General features: G+C 51.3%; 1 protein-coding gene, 1 long non-coding RNA gene and 1 other non-coding gene across 4 annotated transcripts in view; 2 read left to right on the forward strand and 1 right to left on the reverse strand.

Moving 5' to 3' along the window:
* The window catches only part of CMIP (c-Maf inducing protein), a 222,913-nt gene that overhangs the window by 124,579 nt on the left and 76,656 nt on the right, over positions 1-21,678 (forward strand). Inside the window, exon 2 of one of the 2 annotated variants that reach the window (XM_032486844.1) lies at positions 16,275-16,400. In XM_032486844.1, the coding sequence (XP_032342735.1) occupies positions 16,275-16,400 (126 nt within the window). Of the gene's footprint in view, positions 1-16,274; positions 16,401-18,675; positions 18,911-21,678 lie in introns of those variants that run through there. The other variant, XM_014558598.2, reaches the window with a different exon arrangement.
* On the forward strand, positions 1,916-15,872 carry LOC116665839. The gene is made up of 3 exons (XR_004322572.1): positions 1,916-1,927; positions 10,988-10,990; positions 15,799-15,872. It is a non-coding gene; the product is annotated as an uncharacterized LOC116665839 (long non-coding RNA).
* Positions 9,735-9,806, reverse strand: TRNAT-GGU. Its single transcript has one exon. It is a non-coding gene; the product is annotated as a tRNA-Thr (tRNA).

A 21,678-nucleotide genomic window follows, 5' to 3' on the forward strand; every position in this document is an offset into this window, starting at 1 on the left:
CCAGTGTCTGGACCTTATATAAATGGACTCACACATCATGTACTCTTTTGTCAGTGAAACTCATCATATTGCTGCATAAGCCTGTGGTTTTTCCAGTCTCACTGCTGTATGGTTTTCCGTTGGACGAATACGCCATCGTTTATTTTCTCATTTTCTCATGGGCGCTTGTGAAGTGCTGCTGTGATCCCTGGGACGTGGTGACCACGTGCACACAGTCCCGTGGGAGTATCTAGGAGTGGTGATCCTGGGATGTAGAAGGGAGCGGGTGAGTCAGCTCTAGCAAACACTGCCAAGTTACTTTCCAAAGTGCTGTACTAGTTCGTGCTCTTGCTATGAGCATCCTGGTTTCTCCACATCCTGGCCGTCACTGGCTGGGTACTATCATTTTTCCTCAATTTTTTTTTTTGTTGTGGTAAAATACACATAATATAAAATTGACCATTTTAGCCATTTTTAAGTGTACAGTTCTGTGGCATCAATCCATTCATATTGTTGTGCATCCATCACCACCATCCTCCAGAACTCTTTCTATCTTGCAGAAACTGAAACTCTGTACCCATTAAACAGTGACTCCCATCCTCCTCCCCTAGCGCCCACCTCTAGCCGCTGGCAGCCTTTCTACTTTCTGCCTTTATGAGTCTGACTACTCTAGGTTCCTCATGTAAGTGAAATCATACAGTATTTGTCTTTTTTGTGACTGTCTTATTTCACTTGGCATAATGTCTTCAGAGTTCATCATGTTGAAACGTGTGTCAGAATTTCCTTCCTTTTTAAGGCTGAATAGTACTCCACTGTCTGAATATGCCACATTTTGCTTATCCACTCATCCACTGATGAGACACTTGGCTGCTTCCACCTTTTAGCTATAGAATAGTGCTACTGTGAACAAGGATGTACAAATATCTGTTCAAGTCATAGCTTTCAATTCTTTGGGGTATATACGCAGAAGTGGAATTGCTGAATCATATAATAATTCTTTTTAATTGAGGAATTTCCAACTGTTTCCATAGCAGCTGCAACATTTTATATTCCCACCAGCAGTGCGCAAGATTTCTAGTTTCTTCATATTCTCACCTACTCTTGTTATTTTGTGGGTTTCATTTTTGTTTTGATAGTGGCCATCCTGATGTGTGCGAGCTGTTGATAGTGTCTTTTTTTTAAGCCATTCTGATAGGCATGTAGTGATTACAGGGTGGTTTTAATTTGATTTCAGACGAGTAAAGTTTTAATGGCTATCTGCCTTGAATATTGGTTGTTTTATTCTGGCTCACTGTAGGTGACACTGGATCACCGTTCATGTTCTTCTAATCATTGTAATGCTGCTGGCACACAGTTGCGCTCAGTACATGCTTGTTAAGTCACTGGTGAGAGTACACAGTAGGTGCTCAATACATGCTTGTTATGTCACTGGTGAGAGTAGCAGCCATGTGATTCCAGAGAGAGAAAAGCATCCTTGGATTGTGGAAATTTAAGAGCCACACTTGCCCTGACTTCTGCTGACTCACTGCAGCCCCAGGCCTACAGAGACACCTCTTTCTCTTTCTTTGCAAGAAAAAAAACCTGTTCACCTTCCCAAGTTCTTGTCCCAATATCCGATTTCATCCCCAAATTTTGTGTCTCACAGAGCAGAAGAGATGGCAGTAGCTGAAAAATGCTCAGGGCAGACAGCTGCCAGCCATGACCTCGGTGTGGCTTCCCAGGACCCCTGAAAGGACAGTGCACCCTCTTAAGGGCATGTGAGAGGCCAGCCTTGCAGCTCTGATCAAATACGGCCTCTTCCATCTTGGTGTAATTAGCACAGGGAGATAACGAACCAACAGACAGAAAAGCTCGACACTGGACCTGCGCCCGGCGCCGGCCAGGCTGGTGCCCACGTGGTGCCTGCCCCAATGCAGGGTGTCATCGGCCACCACTCTGCTCTTGCGATGTGTTGGGGGCCAGCAGCCAGCCATGCATTTTTCCTGTGCACCATTGTCATGTCTAATTAGAGTTTTACCCTTAGTCCACTTACTCCTCGTGCTGCTGGACATAGACTGGTGGCTTCAACAGATGCCCGAGTGGGCCCGGGGCTGGCCTATCTAGTGCCAGCGCCAGTTCCCAGAACAGGAAAACCTAGTGACGCCTCGCACTGTGTGTCCCCAGCGGGCCTCTTCCTTCCCCTCTCTCCTCTCTCCCCCTCTTCCTCCCTTCTCTGCAGCCCAGTGGCTGCTCTGTGTTCTTCGTGGCTGCCAGCATTATCATCATCCTCACAGGGCTGAACAACAGTTACGAGAGTTGAAAGAGTCAGGGTTCAGGTTTGGGCACCACTGTTCCTTTGTGAGTGACTCTGTGTCTCAGTGCCTCATTGACTCATCTGTAAAATGAGAGCAACAGTGCTGCACACCTCAGCGTGTTCCTGTGAAGGTTCACTGATGCTTGAAAAGTCCCTCGCATATTCAGGCTTCATAGAAAGTTGCCCGGCTCCTTCTCTCCCTCAACTTGTCAGGGAGAGTGGGATAAACTCCAGGCACGGAACTAATCTGTTTAATGAAAACTGTAAGTAAAACATGTGAAGGTGTAGGTTGGCATCTGCCCGGCGTCTTTCATGATCTCGGAGAAGAGATGCCGGATCCTGGTGGTTGGGGTGGGGGGGGGTGTGTGACAATGAACGGACACTGAGGGACAGACTTCAGGGAGCTTCCTTGGGCCAGAGGGCGAGGTGAATGATTGTTCCGAAACTCTGCTCACCGCAGCAATACTCAGCCACCCTGAGGTCTAGCTCGGAGACCTCAGCAAGGCAGCCCTATCCCGGAGAGGTCGGTGGTCCCAACTCAGTTCTGCCACTTCCAGCTGGGTGACCCTGGGGAGTTACTGCACCCCTCTGAGCCTGTTTCCTTTTGCATGTTGGACCAAAACATCATTCTTGTTCTTTTCCTCCCACCTTCCCTTCTCCCGGAATTTTCTAGAAGGCTGTGTTGATTGAAGGCGCTGTCTCCAGCTTTCTTTACACTGTCAGAGTTTCTCTGAATGAGTCACACTGGCTTGTTCCTGTTGTTTGGGGAACAAAGATAAGATGAGGGTTGTCCTTCCCGCTTGGGTCCTGGCAGCGCCCTTCCAGGTCACCCCCAGCAGCCTTACATCCCCACCCAGTGGAGGTGGGTGGCACTGGGAGAGGACATCCACATCCTCTGGCTTCTGGGTCATTTGCTTTCGTTTAGGGATGGGCCCAAGGGGGTTTTCTCCAAATTTGTCATCTGGGAAATTTCTGCAGAACTTGTCTGACGCTTCCACAGAATTTAGGGTTAGAGCTAAGGCCAGTCGGTAGAGGGGACATTGCTGGAGCCATCTCAGAAGTCACAGGAGGACCCAGCCCTGGGGGACACAATAAATAGCAAATTCAGCCACTCACCTACTCACCCTCTGAAACATCTTTTGATACTCTGAGCTAACTCTGAGTCCTAGAAAGAAAGCGAGGAGAGAAAACATTCCACTCGTTTTCTGCCATCCATCTTTCCGTCCCATGTGCACACTCCTCTTGAGTGGTTTAAGTCAGCACTGGGGGCACGCAGTAGCCCCCAGTCCAAACCTGCCCCGCCCCCACCTGTCTTTGTAAATAGTCTTATTGGAACACAGCCAGTCATTTGTGTATTGTCTGCAGCTGCTTTCACACCACAGCAGCACCGCTGAATTGTTAGGACAGAAACCATGTGACTCATAAAGCCTGAAGTATTTACTGTCTGGCCCTTTACAGAAAGTGTTGACCCTCCTCTGGTTTAGATCCAAGCGCTGGAGTGCCAGTCATGGCTTCATTGATAACTGGCAGCATGGCTTCGGGCAAGTTAGTTCTGGTCTCTGGGCCTCGGTTTTCTCAGCTGTAAAATGGGATCACAGTGACACCCATCTCTTGGGTCCTCCTAAGGAGTCAGTGGGAAGACGTCCGTGAGCAGTTGACACACAGGCACATAGATGATCCTTGACCAAGACAGTTGCTCAGGACACAGGCAGCAGGGTCCCTATTCTTAGGAGCTCAGCACACAGACAGCTGACGACAGTGCACAGGAAGGTACTGGGGTTGATGCACGCCCCTGCCTAGGAGAACCTAGAGGCAGGGGGCCCTTATTCCAGGCTGTCATATACCGCAGTTTTTCCCCAGCTGACTTACACCATCAACTAGCACGTGTCTGTGAGCACCTGAGAATTTGCCGTCTGGTCCCTGCTGGCATCCTTACCTCTGGAACACCAAGTGGGTAAGGGCCTGTGTGACAGTGGCAGGTGATGATGGAATTAAATTAATGCTAGTAATAACCCAAAAATGCAGTGGCTGTTCCCAGCCTTTAGCTTAAAGCTCTCATCTTAGTAAAAATACCCTTTCCTTCTGCAAAAATGTCTTCGCTGAGCACAGCGAGGAGACTGAACATGAGGGGATTAGAGACTACATCCCTTTCTGCCACATTAACCATAAGAAAAGTTTCCAGGTTGCCACCACATCCTCGGGGGCTCTGAGTCCAGTTTTGAGGAGGGTGCTGTCTCTCCTGTGGCTCCCAGAGGCCTGTGTGAAAGATGTGTTCCACCTTTTGAGAAAACTGAGCTCCGTCACCAGCTGCTTCCATCTGCAAGACTCAGGAGTCCCGTTCTCCCAAAGGCGGGGGTACGGGAGAAGAGCACACTCTACCGAGGAGCTCGTGTTTATATTAAACTTCTCTAGAATTCCCCACAAAGTATATTCTAAAAGCAATTTATCCTGTGGCCCAGGAATCCCACTCCTGGGTATTTACCTAAAAGAGTACTGTCCCCTCCTCCTCCCCCAGTAAGTACAAAAATGCTCAAAGTAGCTTTATACACAACAGCCCCAAAGCGAAAACATGCAAAGATCCATCAACACCAGTGGTACCTAGGAAGGACCACTGCCTTGCGATTAAAAAGAGGGATAAGCTAAGACACATGCATCTCACAAACGTGGTTCTGAACAGAAGAAGCCAGACACAAAAGCTCATCTACCGTGTGCTTTCCATTTGTAGGACAGCCCAGAACCCATCTCTAACCCTGGGTGCTAGAACAGCAGACACGGCCAGGCAGTGCTGCCTGCGAGGGGTGCGAGGGAGCCTGCCTCCTGAGGCGTTGCAGACGTTTCATGTCTTGACCTGGGTGGTGGGCACATGGGGCTGTGCTTATGCAAAAAAGAATGCAGCCAAGCACTTCAGATTCATGCACCTCTGCACTTTACTGTCTATATGGCATGCTTTAATTTTTAAAAAGATAGGAGGAAAGAGAGAGAATGTTCAAGAATTTGAGAAGTTTGGGCTGTCGAGGGCTGTGCTCCTGGTCTAGGGTCCTGTCTTACTTTGCTAGAAGGGGAGTCCTCCAGCCTCACATAACCACTCCCTATTCCCAGACCAGCATCCCGCACACTGTGGGCTCCTGTGCCCTCCCTTCCCTCTGCTGGGTGTGCCTGGCACTCCCCTACACACCAGCTCAAAGGTCTCTTCTGAGAAGCCTTCCCCAATGTTCCAGAGCACTCCTCCCACTGCCTGCCCTTTGTACTTTACATCTGCAGCCATGGTGCTTGTCACTTTGTGTTGTCATGACCTCTGTGACCACGCCCCCATACCCCAATCAAGAAGCCCACTCTGGGGCACCCTGGGCATCTTGGGGCTCCCAGGACATTGTCTCAGGATGGGCAGGGGACATGGCACAGTGAACCGGACCTGGCCTCTTTCTGCTGACCAGCCATGACCTCTCTGTGCCTCCTTCTACCAGATGGCGGTCCCAGGAGTACCCATTTCCTGGGTTCTTGTGAAGAATCAATGAAGTGGTGCTTAGCCAAGGGCCTGGCATTTGGGATGTGCTGATTCATGGCTGCTGTGATCCTCAAAGATATTTGCTGACCCAGTGGTCGGAAGTGTGCTGACGTTGTGCCCTGGCCCTCAAGAGCCTTGATCTGCCACTGTGATGGCAAAGGCATCAGGGAGCCACGCTCTGGAGGCCCAGATTTCCACATTGTCTTCCCATGCCCATGGTGGTGACTGGGGTTGGAAGGGTCTGAACGTGAAAATATCAGTCCTTTGCTCTATTATTAAACTTCTTGACCCATTTGGCCATAAAAGGGGGCAGCTGCCATGGCTGACTCATGATTAATGAGCCAGAACATGCCTCCTGACTGTCTCCGCGGAGCTCAGTCCATGGAGAACAGCCTTGGCCAGACCCAAACACCGCCCTGCCCTCATGGCCCAGCCTGCAGCAGAGGGAAGAGGGGGCCAGTGGCTCTACCTTCTGTCCTGAAGATCTCATGGCCCCCTGGGCGGCCCCTCCCGGGCTCCCAAGAAGGGCTGGGCTGTGGTTGGTACTTGGCAGGATAGGGCGGGATGAGGTGGGCGAGCCTGCATTAGGCAGGGCTCCTGGGATGTCCATCCGGGGGCCTGACCGTCCATCACTGAGGGGGGTCCTGCTTGTCACCTGTCACCTGGAGCTGGCTGATCACTTCCTGTGGGCCAGGCTAACTCCAAGCTGGAGAGCTCCTCTCTGATCTGTCTTTTTGGAGTCATCTTTGCTGATGGAGGGACTTGGAGGGTGTTTGTGTAAAGCACGTTTCTTCCTTCTTGTTGAGGCTTGAAAATGATCGCCTGGGTGTCATGAGCTCCTGCTTAGCACCTGACACTGTGCTGGGAGCTGAGCGCAACACAGCACCCTCATCTCACCGCGTCCCTGTCCGCAGCCCCATCCCTGTCCGCAGCCCTGTCCAGCCATCTCTCCCAGGCTGCCGGGTGTAATGCCCTCTTGGGGTGACCTTGAGAGAAGTGAACTGTACCCACTTCTCAGGAGGTGCTGAGCTGTGTACAGTTAATTGCTCTCCACAAACACCCTTAAGATCTGTATTCTGTCACCTTTTTTGTTGTGATATAATTGACATACCATGAAACTCCCCCATGGGGCATATGGAAACTGTTGGACGTTCTGAACAACTGCCAGACAGCTGCCCACTTTCACATTCCCCCCAGCGGTGTAAGAGGGTTCCAGCTTCTTTACATCTTCTCCAACACCTGTTACTGTCTTAAAAAAAAAAAAAAAAAGCCATCCTCCTGGGTGTGGATACTACCTCACTTTTACCTAGGAGAAATTGGAGCCTCAGAGAGGACAAATGACTTGCCTAAGGCCACACAGCCAGCAAGTGGTAGGTTTGGATTCGACTCTAGAACTTCTCATTTAAAAAAAGCCTTTTTATCAAAGCGTAACACATGCCATGTCCTGCTTGATGCATTTTAACAACATGAATGCACTGTGTCACTACCACCCTGAATCAAGACCTAGAACAGCACCAGGCAGGCCTCCAGAAGCTCCCTCTGGCCCCTTTCCAGTTCTGTCCCGTCCAGGGGTAACCAGCAGGGTCACCAGTTCTGCTGGGGGATGATGTGGTCTCACACTGTGGCAGCATCCCCTACCCCATCTTTAACTCACTAGGCTGTTAGAGACACAGGCCAGGACATGAAGTCCGAAGGTCTCGGTTCTCTTCCATCTGTCTTGAGTAGCTGTGTGTGGTCGGGTAGGACATAGGCCTGCTCAGAGCCTCCATTTTCAGTCTGTCACAGAGGTGGTCTTTGCCTCCCAGGAGGGCTGTGGCTTCCTTCCTGGGGGCTGATGGAGGTGGGAGGGGCCCTGCAGATGCAGGAGGTGGGCAAGGGGAGCCAGCAGGGGTGCTCCCAGCCTGGGAGGTCTTGATTTTGGGGCTGGGGCAGGAAGCCTCTGCTGGATCTGAGCGGGGACTGTATCACTCCAACCATCCGGGCTCCCTACCAGACTCCCTTTGAACCTTCTTCAGTTGCTCGGCCGTCAGAGGTGCCCAGGGGGAACAGATGAAAAGTGCCGTGCCCGAGGACACAGATTCCTGTCCATCTGGCCCCCTCATTTTCCTGGGTCATCTGTTTCCTCCCTGACTTGTCAGCTCCAGGACCGGGACAGCGTCCTTCCCGTTCACTGCCATGTCCCCAGGCCCTGGCATTGGGTTACACATGGAACGGGTTCCACTTATTGAAGTCAGTCCCAAGGTGACCATCGCACTAGCCACGTGTCAAGTGCTCAGGCGTCCACAGGTGGCTGGTGAGGCAGACGGAGCAGATACAGATTTCCATCATCACAGAAGGTTCTATTGGACCGTGCTGACCCAGGGTTATTTATGAAGAACTTAGAATAATCACCACCAAGAAAAGAAGATCAAACAAAACACCATAAAGCATAAGAAGAATGTATTTTTCTCGTAAGAGATTTTCTTGCTCAAAACCCAGTTGCTTTTGCTTTACACATAGTTCTAACCAGCTTGGCTGTCTGATTTCACAGGCTGTATCAGGAGAGCGATCACCTTTTGAGGATCAGGTGCAGGGAAAGGGACACTGGCAGCAATAGGAAGTAGCCATTCAGCATCAAGAGAATGGCCACTAAAAGAAACAGACACAATCCCTCAAACTCTGCAGCCAGTAAATGTAGCAGCAAGCAGCTCTTTGTCCCCTTAGTGGCACCAAGAGCATTGTGTGCTACAGCACCACTCACCAGTGGGTGGTGGTAATAACAGTAGCCCTGGGGCAACAAAAGAATTAACTTATGCTCAGTGTCTTTGGTTTACGGAAACAAGGGGAGAGGGTGTGCGGCAGGCCTTCCAGCAGATTTGCTCTGGGACTGGGGCCCAGACTGGCCAACCTAGCAGCAAATTGTTACCTGCCACTTTGCTTTTTCCCTTTGTGGGATTAAAGAGAGCATCAAAATATCTTGACAGGCCTTCCCCAAATGATCACATGTGTGTGGGTTTCTGCCCTCGAGGCCGAGTTGAGCCGTCGGTGGCCTGGGGACTGGCAGGGCTGGGTGGCAGTGGGAAGGCAGCTTCTGAGCCCCTCCCCCGCTGTGCCAGGTCCTTTCTGCACTTGCGCTTTGCAATGTGCGTGTGCCCAGATACACGCATGCTTGGGTCTGGCTGGAGGAGTTGGGCAGGGCATAGAGATGGAGGTCACCCTCTGGGTGGGGAGGATTTGAGATTGAATCCAGGGTCTGTCTCTTAAAAGCAGGGGCTTGTGACATGTCATCACCAGTTTGTGCCTCCATCTCTTCTTCTGTAGCACATGGATAAAAAGGGATAAACACAACCCCCCAATCCCAGTGTTGTACAGTTAAATGAGATAATATGATACATAAAGCCCTCAGCCTGGTGCTGGCCACATAGTAACTGCTTGATGAATGTTAACCAGGGAGTCCTGTGCCTTTCTCTGGGCAGGGGTGTCGTATGGGTGGTGTTTGCAGAGCAGATACACAGCAGGCTGTTCACGACAGCCAAAACAGGATGTCCTCCAGCTGATGACTGGGTAACCCACACGTGGCTTATCCGTTTAGTGGAATATTATTCAGCCACAAAAAGGAGGAAAGTACGGATACATGCTACAACATGGGTGAACCTTGAAAACAGTAGGTAGAAGAAGTCAGATAGAAAGACCCACATATTGTGTAATTCCACTGATGGGAAATGCCTGATCCAGAGATGGATAGCAAACTGGTGGTCACAGGGACTGGGGGTGGGGGTAACAGGGAGCAAGCACTTAATGGTTGTGGCCTTTCCTTTTGGGATGATGAAAACGTCTTACAACTAAACTGAGGTGGAGGTTGCACAGCATGGTGAAAGCACTGAATGCCACTGAATTGTGCATTTTTAAATGGGTGATGTTTAATTTTACATCATGTGAATTTATCACAGTTTTTTATTTTTATTTTTTTCCCCTTAATGGAGGCACTGGGGATTGAACCCAGAACCTCATGCACACCAAGAATCCGCTCTACCACTGAGCTATACCACCCACCCCCAGTGAGTTTTTTAAAAAGCAGCAGAGGGAGGTGAGGGCTGAAGCCCACTCACCTGATCCCAGCCTCCCAGTGGTACCACCACCGAGGTAACAGCATCACCACTATTATTATTGCCCTCGTTGTTGTTGAATGTCCCCTGCCCTCCGACTTGATGTCTCTCCTTGGAGGCCGGGGTTTGTTTGGGGGGCTGGGGACAAATCCTCTCTTGTGCCGGTGGGGCTGTGCCGTGTGGGTCCCCTGCATGACTCGGGCAACGTCCACACACAGAGAGAAGAGATGAGTCCCCAGCGTGCTGTGCCTGCCAGGGCGGCAGCCCCCCCACGACAGGCAGCCCGCTGTTCTCAGCCTGGGCCCCTGGCTGGGCACGAGTTACCACCCTCCCCTCCTCCAGCCTCGGAAGCAAGCTCATGGAAGGTGTTCCCAGCTCCTCCTCCCCCTCCCCAGGAACAGTGCTGGGCACCTTCCCGACCTATCTTAAGTCAGCCTGGAGCCTTGTCTTGGGGGCCTGCAGACGTCATGATTCATACTCCCTTTTAGGGAAATCCCCATGGAAACCAGCAGGCAGGTCTGGGCGGGAGAGGGCTGGCTCCCCAGAAAGGCAAGGGGAGGCAAAGCCTGGTGGCATTGTGCCAGCATTAGGGGCCAAGGTCAGGGACTGTTTTGGGGGACCTTTCATCACCCCACACCCTGCCTGCTCTGCGACATGGGAAGCCTGAGAAAGTGTAGAGTTTAGAATGTAAGCCCTGAAGACCTTTAGGGTTGCTGGGGTCCCTGATGAGTTCCCTCCAGGCCCAGTTTTCTCTAGCTCAGATCCAGGGGTTGAGTGGCAGGGAAGAAACTCATCTCAGAAACAAGAGCAGAGGTGCAATATTCTCTCCCTGGTCTGGCAACACCAGGACCCCCACACTGGTTCCTTGTCATCCCCTGAGAGCAAAAGGACAGAGGCATCCTTGACCTGTTCCCTGACTCACATGGGAAAGCAGCACCTCCAAGAGCCAGGACCCCACTTACAGAAGAGCCCCTTTGCAGAAGAACTCCCTTGTAGAAGGACCCCCTTGCAGACTTCAGAGATGCCAGCTCCCATGCCGTGCAGTTACAATGCGGGCCCTGGACTACCAGGCAGCCACACTAAACTCACATGGGTCAGAGCGGCGTACAGCAGGGCCCAGCCAAGCTGGTGGCCCAGGATGAAGGACCCCAGTCTTAGCCAGGGCTCCTCAGTTCTTTTTAATTTCTCTTTAATGAGAGCAATTTGGCAATAACATAAAATATGCTCTTACCCTTTGTCCCAGTAATTCCATTTCTGGGAATCTGGCCTAAGAAAATAATCCTAAACATGGGCTAGAAAAACATGTTTCACAAGGATGTTCATTGTGGAGTTGTTTATAGTAACATAAAATGAAACCCCCACACCATCTAGGGGAGGGAGTGGGAGTGGTGATGAAACAAGCGGTGGTTGAATATGTAATAGACGCTAAAACGGTAGTTCTGAAGATTACTGTTGAGAATATAGGGTGTGCGTATGATGTCACATTATGTGAAAAAAGGTGAATTACAGAATTACATGTACCTGTAAAAAAATTATATATGAAAAATAATCAGGAAGGCAGTATACCAAAGTGCTAATGAGAGGTCTTGATACGATTTTTTCTGAAAGATTTCATTCTGTTATTCATCATCTTCCAAATTTTCTTGAACATTCATGCATTGTGTTTTTCAGGCAGGTTTGAGTTGTAATTTACATTCAGTACAATTCACCCTTTCAGTGTGTGAACTTTGACAAATGTGTACAGTCAAGGAACCACCATCACAATCGAGACATAGAATATTACCATCACCCCAAAAAGTTCCCCCACGGCCCTCCTCCGTGCCCCTCGGTAACCAGTCCCTTCCCCCACCGCAGCTGCTGGTCTGATTTCAATCCCTATGGTTCTTGCTTATTCCAGGATGTCAAACAAACGGAAACATACAGTACGTCTTGCACTGCTTCTTCACGTAGTAATAACTTTTAATCTGCTTAATGTTCTCTTAAATGCCCACCTCTTAGAGCTGGGTTTCCTAGCTTCCCTCAAGTGGAGAATTTAATTTTTCCTTTTTATCTAACTCAGCCTTTACCCCATGCAGGAATCTTCTTCTCTGGAGCTCTGACCATCATGTTCAGATTACCAGGGAATTATCAGTTATCTGTAAAATTGTCCCAACAGTGTGAAAGTACCCAGGAGGGAGGAGGTCCTTGGTTGGCGTTAGCTCACACCTGAATCCAAAGAGCTGCATTTGGGTGGGGGGTGGGGAGCTTCCAATTCCAATCTGTCCCCTCACAAGCCCCAGGGGCTCCGGTCTAGGCTCTGTCCATGGTGATGATAACAGTAACAACAATAGTGGTAGGAGCAGAGTTAATTTCTCTTAATAAACATTTTATGTTACAATAGTTTGAGATGTAAGGAAAAGTTACAAAGACAGTACAGGGAGTTCCCATATACCCGACACCCCCTTTCCCCAGCTGTTAATATCCCACGGTAGCATGATACATGGGTCAAAACTAATCAGCCCATATTGATATGCTGTTATTAAAGTCCACACTTCATTTGATTTCCTTAGTTTTTCCCTAATGTCCTTTTTCTGTCCTAAGATCACAGATGAGCTCACAGTACATTTAGTCATCATGTGTCCATGGACTTCTCTTGGTGGGAACAGATGCTCAGACTTTCCTTGTTTTTGATGAGCGCCAGTCAGGTATTTTGAGGAGTGTCCCTCAATTGGGGTTTGTCTGATGTTTTTCTCGTGATAAGACTAGAATTATGGTTTTAGAGGAGGAAGATCTAAGAGATAAAAAAAATTAGTGTTTCTTCCAATAGTTTATTGTATTGAGCTTTTTAATGTGTTCCAGATGCTGGGCTAAGCCCGTGACAAATTGTATCTTCTTTAAGGCTCCTAACATTCTATGAAATTCTCATTTTACCATTGGAGGAAACTGGCTCAGAGAGGTGTGGTAACTTGCATAAAGACACACAGTAAGTGCTCAAACACCAGTCTCATTGATTCTCCACATTTTGCTGTTAGCCAATATTGCTTCAAACAGCAACATACATGCTTTAAAAAAAACAAACAAACAGTTATTTATACTCAGCCTTTCCCCAAAAGCCTGTGTTGCATCTTCTATTCAAGGCCACCTTGAGATAGCCACAGCAGGGTCAGGAGAAGAGGCTGGCACAGGTGGTTAGCAGGTCCTCTGTCATGATAAATCCCACATGTTGTAGTCATCTGGAGTGTGTTCCCAGGGGTTGGTGTGGGCCTGCCCTGTTTTGGGGTCTCCAGGAGGATGTGGTTGGAAATAGAAGCCTCTGGGCTTTCTGCTTGTGTGCCCAAGGTACGATTCTAATGCATCCAGGCTGGCCGTTTGCTTGGTTTGGATAATCAAATCCACGCCATTGCAGTATTGCTGTATACCCTTGTGGAATTTTTGGAATGGTTTTCTGCGTCTCTGTCCTTGGGTGTGGTCCAGCGATTTTCTAGATGCCCTAGTGGCTGCATCCTAGCCCATGTCCTCTGGCTTCTGTGTGCATCAAGGGGTCGGTGGGCTGGGGTTTGGGAGCCAGCCAGACAGACCTTGAAAAGGGAGAGGTGGGCCTGAGCCAAAGGAAAGGCCTGTGGTGCATCCGGGCACCCGAGGTGCCTTTGCTTCCTAAAGGAGTTTTTTTTTTAATTTATTAATTTATTTTTAATGTTAATTTAATACTTAAGACTAATAACCAAAGCATCTTCCCAAGTATGTTATGCATGGTGATTATAAGTAATACATGGATGGACATTTTTTTTTTATTTAGGAAAATATTCCTTCATTTGTTAAGGAAATAACCATCACCTCCTCTATGTCTGGCACTGTTTAGGCACACGGAACAAACCGATAAAAATTCCTGCTCTCATGGTACTGAAACACTATCAGGAGAGACAGTCAGTGAGAAACACAATAAGAATGTCCCCAATCCCCCAGGCCCCTGGTGTCACTGGTGTTCTCAGGACAAGGCGTGCTGTTAGGGCTGAGTCATTTACTGCAGACGGTGGAGACTGTGATAGTGCAGGGATGCTGGAAGTGGGCAGAAGGGCGAAGGGGAGCCCACATGTTTGCCTTTGAGGTACACTGATAAACCCTGTTGGTTGGACATGGAGGCCACCTTGGTTGGTGTTGGGTGGGCCATGTGCTGGTGAGAACTTGGCTGCTTCCCACTACCCCTGCCAGTGTCTGAGCAGCCTCATGGCTCACTTGGACCTGTGCAGGAGCCTCCAGGCTGTTCCCTGCTTCTGCCCACTCCCTCCACGCAGCGGTCCCAGTGATGCTATGAAACTTGTCTACGGCCCTGCAGCACCCACCCCATGGGGGATGATCCCCAGAACCCCACTGGGCCTTTCGGTCCCTCTGGGAGTGGCATGCCCGTCTCTCCCAGGCATATCTTACCCACCCTTCCTCCCTTTGGCCTTCGATCCTCCCTGAGCATCACAGCTTGTTCCTGCCACTGGGCCTTTGCACTGGCCACGGGCCCAGGACACACTTCCCCTCCATTTTTGCACAGCACTCCAGCTCTCTGCCACCTGTCATCACCCCCTATCTTGATTTTTGGTGCACCAGTTGCCACTCTCCAGTGGCTTACTTATTTGGATAATTTGTTTGATATCTCTTTGCCCCACTGGGCTTCTGTCTTATTCCCTGCTATATCCCCAGCAGCCAGCCTGGGGCCTGGAACAAAACAGATGCTCAATAAATATTTGTCAGGTGAATGAACGAGTGAATGAATGAACAGATCAATCGATCAATTGCTCTTACTTCCTGAGCCTGGTGACAGGTGATATCAGGGAAATTTGAGGCAGCTTAAGCCCTAACCCCTTTCTACTGTATCTCAGCTTTGGTAGACAGAAACTGAAAATTAAAAACCTCCCAGAGGTCCTAAATCCTTAGGGTAAAGTCCACTTGTTGGGACACAGATTTTAAATTGCTTGTATCACAGCACAGTGGTCAGGGCGTGGATCCCCAAGTCAGCAGCTGAGTTCAGTCTTGGCCACATCCCTTGCCAGCTGGGTGACCTTGGGCAAGTCACATGACCTCCTGAGTCTCAGCTTCCTCATCTGTGCAGTGGGAATGCCAAACACCTGCTCAGGGGACTGTTCTGAGGGTTAAAGGAGATAGTGCTTGCCCTGTGCCCTGGGAGTGCTTGGTGTGTGTCAGACCTTGGGAGATATTAGCTGTTATTCTCAGCTGCGCTAACTCACCTCTGATTCTGCTGCAGTCTGGCTTCCTGGGGCCAGAGTGGCAAGGACACTGCTGGTTCCTGGTGTCCAGTGCATTCCCCTGGTGCCTAGCACCTTCTCTCTGTGACAGCGGAACTCACTCAGCCGTGAGTGACTGTGAATTTCTCTTACCCCATCCCCACCCCAGCCCTGACCAATGACAGTCCTTATCATTCTTCCTTTCAACACAAGTTATTGAACCCTTGCCACATGCCAGATACTGGGGAGAGAAAGACAGAGATAGAGAGACAGAGCAGGGACCAAGACAGACAGGAGGCCTGACCTCACAGAAGCTGCAGCCTGGCCAGGGAGCAAACATCATACAGATAACACATAAGTCCACAATAATTAAAATGGGTGTGGTGAGCATGCCTGGCACAGGAAGGGATGCAACCAGGTGAGTTATGGGGTCTGGAGGGTCACAGGTTTCCCGAAGAAGCCCTGTCGAGCTGAGACCTGGAGAGTAGAAGAGGAGAAGGAGGGCAGGAGGGACCACAGCCTTTTGGGGACAAGGAGCTGGCTGAGATTGCCGTGGATGGTCAGCAGTCCTGGATGGGGGTGCATGGAGAGGGAGAGAGAAAAAGGGATGGGGCTGGAGGAGGACGCGAGACCAGACCTGCAGGGCCCGTCGATGGTGGGTGGAAGCATGGAGTTTGTGGTTGGGCCACTGGGAGCCATTGAAGGACGCTGAGCAGGGGAGTAGAGGGATTGAGTTTGCTGACTTGGAATGTGAACCTGGGTACCAAGTGGAGAACACATACCTGTGAAGAGAGATGAGGCAGGGATCCAGCAGGGGGTGGGGGTGCCTGCTTTCTGGGCACGAGAGGATGGTGGCTTGACATGGTGAGGGATGCAGGTGTCCAGGCACTGGCTGTGCCAGGCCCACGGATGCCAAGAGGAACAAGGCACAGCCCTTGCCCTCAAGGTGCCCCCAGTCTAGTCCTGACTCTACAGGTCCAAACATGTGGGCAGGTGTCTGCCAGGGCCCCTCGCCTCCAGCTGGACGCTGCTGGCCAGGAAAGACAGAGTCCTTTGGTCCCCAGAGCTGCCAAGTGTCTGTACCAACTCAGTTTGCTTGTTGCTAGAGTGGGGATGTCTTCCAGAACCTTCTTCCGAGGTACAGCTTTTGTGCCTGATCTTGTAACCAATGTATGTCTTGTCTTTTTCTTTTTTTGCTGCAGCCAACTGGGTACATGGAAAACTCAGTCTCCTACAGCGCTATTGAAGATGTTCAGCTGCTGTCCTGGGAGAACGCCCCGAAGTACTGTTTACAGCTCACAATTCCTGGGGGAACTGTCTTACTGCAGGTAGGATAAATAAACATGAACAAGCAGTTTCTGCTCCCGTCCCCACTCACTCGCCCTCCTCTTTCTCCTCGGAGGGAGACCGCCAACTATCAGGAGGAAAGGTTGTTTAACTTAGGGTGTTTTTTTCCTCCAAGCATGAGCAAGGTGTAAATCGAGGCTCACGGTGGGAGAGGAAGAGGGAGTGTGCACAGACAGAGCTCCTGCTGCATGTCTGCCGCCGTCTAGGAACTTTACATGTTGAGTTTTTACTTCTCTTAACGAAGCTGAGAAATAGGTTTTCTGGTCTCCATTTTACAGATAAGGAAACTGAGGCACATAGAGGCTTTAAAAGACTGTGAAAAGCAAGTAAGCAACAGATGCCACCTTTTGCTCTGCTTCGAGTGAGGAGGTTTCTTCTCCTTGATCTAAGTCTTTGGGACTTTGCTGGAAGTAGAAGCCATCTCCTTGGAAGAGTGTGCATTTTGTGTGTGTTGGTCAGGACTGTTGGTTGGAAATGATGCAGACATTATTTAAACTATCTGAAGCAAAAGGAGAATTTGATGCTGTAACTTTTAAGGTAACTGGAAAGTTTAAGAGAGGGCTTTAGGCATAGCTGGATCCAGGAGTCAAATTTTGTCATTGATATTCAGTCTCTCTCTTCCTATCTCCTGGGTTTGCTTATTGTGTGCTGGCTTCATTGTCAGGCAGTCTCTCCATGTGGTGGGAAAGGTGGACTTCTGGCAGCCCCAGGCGACATTCTTGGAGCTTGTAATCCTTAAAAACATGAGAGCCATTTTCCTTTCAGTATCTTTCTATAAAATCTCATGGAAGATTATGTTGACTGTGCTGTATATTCACCCCAGGGGATGCCCTACCCTGGGTTACATGCACACCCTTACTGTAGACAACTGTGTGTTCTAATAGCCTTTACCAGGACCTCATGGGTGGAGAGGTAGGTCCACCAAGAAAGGAATTGTGACAGAAAGAATAATATGGCTGGTGCAGTTCATACAGATGACACATTCTGTATCATTTCAGTCAGTGCCACACCAGTTTCCAACAGGGACCCCCAAGTCAGAGACTCCTCGTCCAGAGAGAATGTTCTCTCTCATCACTGGGAGAATGGTCAGCCCTGGCCTTTCTTTCAGGAACATTTTCTTCCTACTCCTGTTACTACAGGGAGTCCTGCTCTGAGCCCAAAGAGATGCTCCCTAAGACTTGTCTCAAGTGGCCACCAGATTAACACATGGAGCCAAGAGGCATGCAGCTGGGCCTGTGAGGAACGTTGCACTCCACAGGCTGAGTCATAGCTAAACGTCCTTTAGGAAAATCCTGCCCTTTGCTAACATCTCTTGGAGGACAGCAGAGCCATGCCTGCCTGTCAGTTTTCTTCTCAGATCCCTCCTTCTCTGCTCTTGGCAGTTTTTCTCTCACCTACCCTTACCTCTTCCCTCCTCACCTCCAGCCAGCAGAGCTTTCCTCTCCGTTCGTCCGTCCTGCCCATCCGAGGCTCCAGCATATGGGGTGTGGTTAGTCCCGGCCCCCTTAGGCTGGTGGAAGAGCAGCAATTGAAGGCTGGGTGGTGGCGTGGGGGGCAATAACAGGATTCCATGGAAAGCTGAGAGAGGAGGGGGCTGAGAAAATCTCATTTGAATCACAGAGCACTGAGCCAGCCAGCCTGTGTGCCGAGGGTGGGGATTGGGGTGGGGTGGAGGTGAGTAAACCCCTTCACCCCATCCTTTAAGAGCTCCTGGGCCTCCTGGGGGGACAGAGCCATAAACAAATGACTGCAGAGGTAGCAGCTAAAATAGAGGCATGTCCCCAAGGAGCCCAGAGCAGGGAGTGACTCACTCATGCCAGAGAAGGCTCCCCAGGGTTAGCGATATTAGAGCTGGGTGTAGAGGGATGAGTAGGAGTGTGCCAGGGGAGGTGGGGGGCACACACTCTGGGCAGAGGGAAAGGAGTGCAAAGCATGAATGTGGGGGAGGGGCTACCCACTGCCCTGGAGGCAAGAGGGAGGTGGGTGCAGTGCCCTGCAGTTGTGTCCAGAGTTGTTGGGTCACAGCCAGATGTTACAGGTCTTTTTAGCTGGGTGAAGAGGGCTGGGGGACAGTGGGCAACTTACACCCAAGGAGGGTCTGAGCATCACTTGCCCTGGGGACAGAGAAGCAGTGAGGCTTGGAGGTTGCAGGTCACTGGGCAGGGCCAGGATGTCCCTTTAATCCAGGCCGTGGCTGCGGGCCGGCTGTGATGACTTGCCTGGCTGGGGCTGCGTCCGGCGGTGGCCTCGCGTCAGAGCTCCCCCTGCCGTGCTGACGGCGGGCAGGCGGGCCTGCGGCGGCTCCAGCACCCCTCTCGTTCACTGCCCCCTGCTCCAGTGGACGGCACAGCCCGGGAGCCAGAGGCTGGAGCAGGAGAGCAGGAGGAGGAGGAGGAGGCCAGTGGCCCCTGGATCAGAGCAGGACTCAGAGCCTCAGAGCCGGGGGGCGGGAAGCAGACGCAGCCTCCGCCCGTCACCCAGGGAGGCCCAGGTGGGTGCAGCCCTGCCCCTGCCTGCCTCAGTCTTTCCCTCGCTGTCATTTTCATCGCTTCTGCCTTGCTTCCTTCTTGTCGTCGCCCTCCTCCTCTCCTCCTGTGATTCATGGATGGTGTGTGGCCATCTTGTTATATAAGCGGGTTCCGAGTCATCCTGGAGATGGGCTCCAGGCTGGGAGGGCCGTATGATTATGGGGTGGCCGGGGGCCACGTGGGACCCCAGGCGGTGTCCTGAGGTGTCGGGCAGGCACCCCTCACAGGCTGTTGTGATGGTCGCTTAGCCGGGTCCTTTGCTTTGGGCTTGTCCCGATTCACGTGACAGGACCCAGCGCAGTGGCATGACAGCGCAGTCTTCCCTGCTCCGGGTGGGAGGTGGGGACCCAGAAGCGGCCAGGTGTGCTTGGGGGCAAGGCCACCTGGAAGAGCTTCCTCTGGGTGCTTCTGATCGGCGGAGGCTGAAGGTGCCTTGAGTTGAGCTGTCCCTACCACAGTCACCAGCCACACGGGGTTGTTTGCACTTAAATTAAAGTTATTGCATCAAGAAGGCAGTTCCTCAGTCCGCTAGCCGCATTCTGAGTGTTCAGTACCAAGTGTAGCCAGTGGCTACTGTCCTGGACCGTGCAGGTAGAGAATGTTTCCATAGTCACACACAGAGTGTGACTCCAAAACTCTTCATTTTGACCCCATGCTCCGTGCACCACCTGCCCCCGCAGAAATAGTCTCAGAATGCAGGGGGGTCTGCAGGATTCCAGCATCCCTGCCTCCCTAAACAGGATTCCATCCTGCTGCATGTGGCACAGCTATTCTCTCCTTGGGGGTGATGTCGGGGGTTGCAGGGGTCCCTGCCCTAGCCTGCCTGGTCTCTCTGTCTGTCTCTCCTTCAGGTGCTCTGTATCCATGTGTGTCTGTTTCCGTCTGGCCTTCTCAGACACTTTTTCTCTGTCTTTCCCCCTCCCTCTCTCTCCATATATTTCACTCTCGGCTTCTCTTGCACTCTCTTTTTCTCTGCTGCCTTTCTCCAGGCCTCTCTCTCCACCTGAGCCCTTCTCTCTGTCCGCCTTGACATAACTCTCTCCATCCCTCCCTTTCCTCTCCCTGCCCCTCTCCTGGGGACGTCCTTACACAGCTGCTTTGTGAGAATTTGAGTCAATGCCTCACTCAGACCCCCGGGAGCTGACCTATCTGAGTTCAGGAAAGGTCAAGAAAGGCTCTCAGGCAGATGTGCCTCCTCCTCTGCTCGGAGACACCAAGCAACATGCCGGCAGGTCGAGTCACCAAAGGCGCCAGCCTTCCAGCCTGAGTCCAATTGGCGTGTTTCTGGATGCTTTGTGTATTTCACTGTGAGCTCCCTAATGCCGTGTTATTAGAATCCCTGGGTGCAGAAAGGACCTATTTATCTTCTTTCTTCCCTTAATGCCCTTTCTGCTGGCGATTCATTGTGAGGGGTAACTACATTAGTACATAAGCGGTGTAGTGAAAGCATCCTGGGGGGTGCTCCTTGCGGCCCTGTGCGGTGGGCTGGCGGGGATTAAAGAGCCGTGTGGTGGCAGATCATCTTCCAGAGATTTCTGCCTCCCAGGTGGGTTTCTACCCGTTAGTAAGAAGTACACAGGGCTCATTGCTCGGGAAACAAGGTTTCGGGTGGGACCAGGGCAAGGGGACCCTCCTTTCCCGAGAGCTCCTGCTGCTTTCTGGAACGGTGTCCAAACCTGCTCTTCTCGCTGATGTTCCCGAAAGCTGCTCGGAAGCCAGGCATCTGTTTACCCCAAAGGCTGGCAGCCGGGGCAGGGACAGGGCGGGTTCCCTTCTTACTGGAAGCTGGAGAGAAAGACCTTTCCGGCCTGAAAAGCACATGCTGTTTTTACCCTGAGAAGTTGGGCCGGGAAAGGAGAACCTGGGAACAGTCAGCCACAGTGCACCCTGGGCTGTTTTTCTCACCTCTTGAGACAATGCAACAATGAGAGAGAACTTGGCAACTTTCGAAGAGGAAATTAGGCAGAATTTGCCTGGAACGAGGCCCTTTCAGTATTCGAAAGATTTATCGCTGGGAGAAGTCAGTGCTGCTCGAGCAGGCCTGCCTGCTGCCAGGGGCTCTTTCCCAGGCTTGAGTCCAGGCTCCTCAGAGTGACCCTCAGGGTTCTGGGCTGGGCGCTGTGTCCCGTGGGGCCAGGTTGTCCAGGCTCGGCCCCTCCCACATCAGTGTGGCGACTCTGCCAAGACTGGCTCTGTCGCTTAGACCCAGTGAAGCCCAGTCCCCTCTCCCTTTCCCTGGAAGGCGCTTAGAGATGCCTACGCTGGGATTCCCAATGTCCCTCGGCAGCCTCTTTCCTTCTTCGAAACTTGACAAACCGAAGAAAGGGGCAGTACATTCCACTCTGGCGTAACCTCTCTGGCTCCATCTGAGAGGGGAGGTGGCTGTGAGGATGCCCATAGTGGCCACACCACGAGTCGCCTTCCCTCTTGTTTGTGGGGTGGGGCCTCTGGGTGACTGGAACAGGCTCCAAGCCCTCCTCCCCTTCATCAGCACAGTGCTTTCAGATTTCCCCGCCCAGTTCCTGGGAGCCCAGCAGTAGAGAGAGCCAGCTGTGGAGTCATACAGACCTGAGGCCCAGCCTAGCTCTTCCAGGTTCCCCATCTGTGTAACCTTGGGCAGCAGGAATAACCTCTCTGGGCCTGCAGTTTATGTGTGAACTGGACCCATACTACCTGTCTCCTTAGGTGCTGTGGGAATCAGCAATATTACATGTAAAATACTTAACACTAC

Source organism: Camelus ferus, chromosome 9 (assembly GCF_009834535.1).
Source record: "Camelus ferus isolate YT-003-E chromosome 9, BCGSAC_Cfer_1.0, whole genome shotgun sequence".
Lineage (NCBI taxonomy): Eukaryota > Metazoa > Chordata > Mammalia > Artiodactyla > Camelidae > Camelus > Camelus ferus.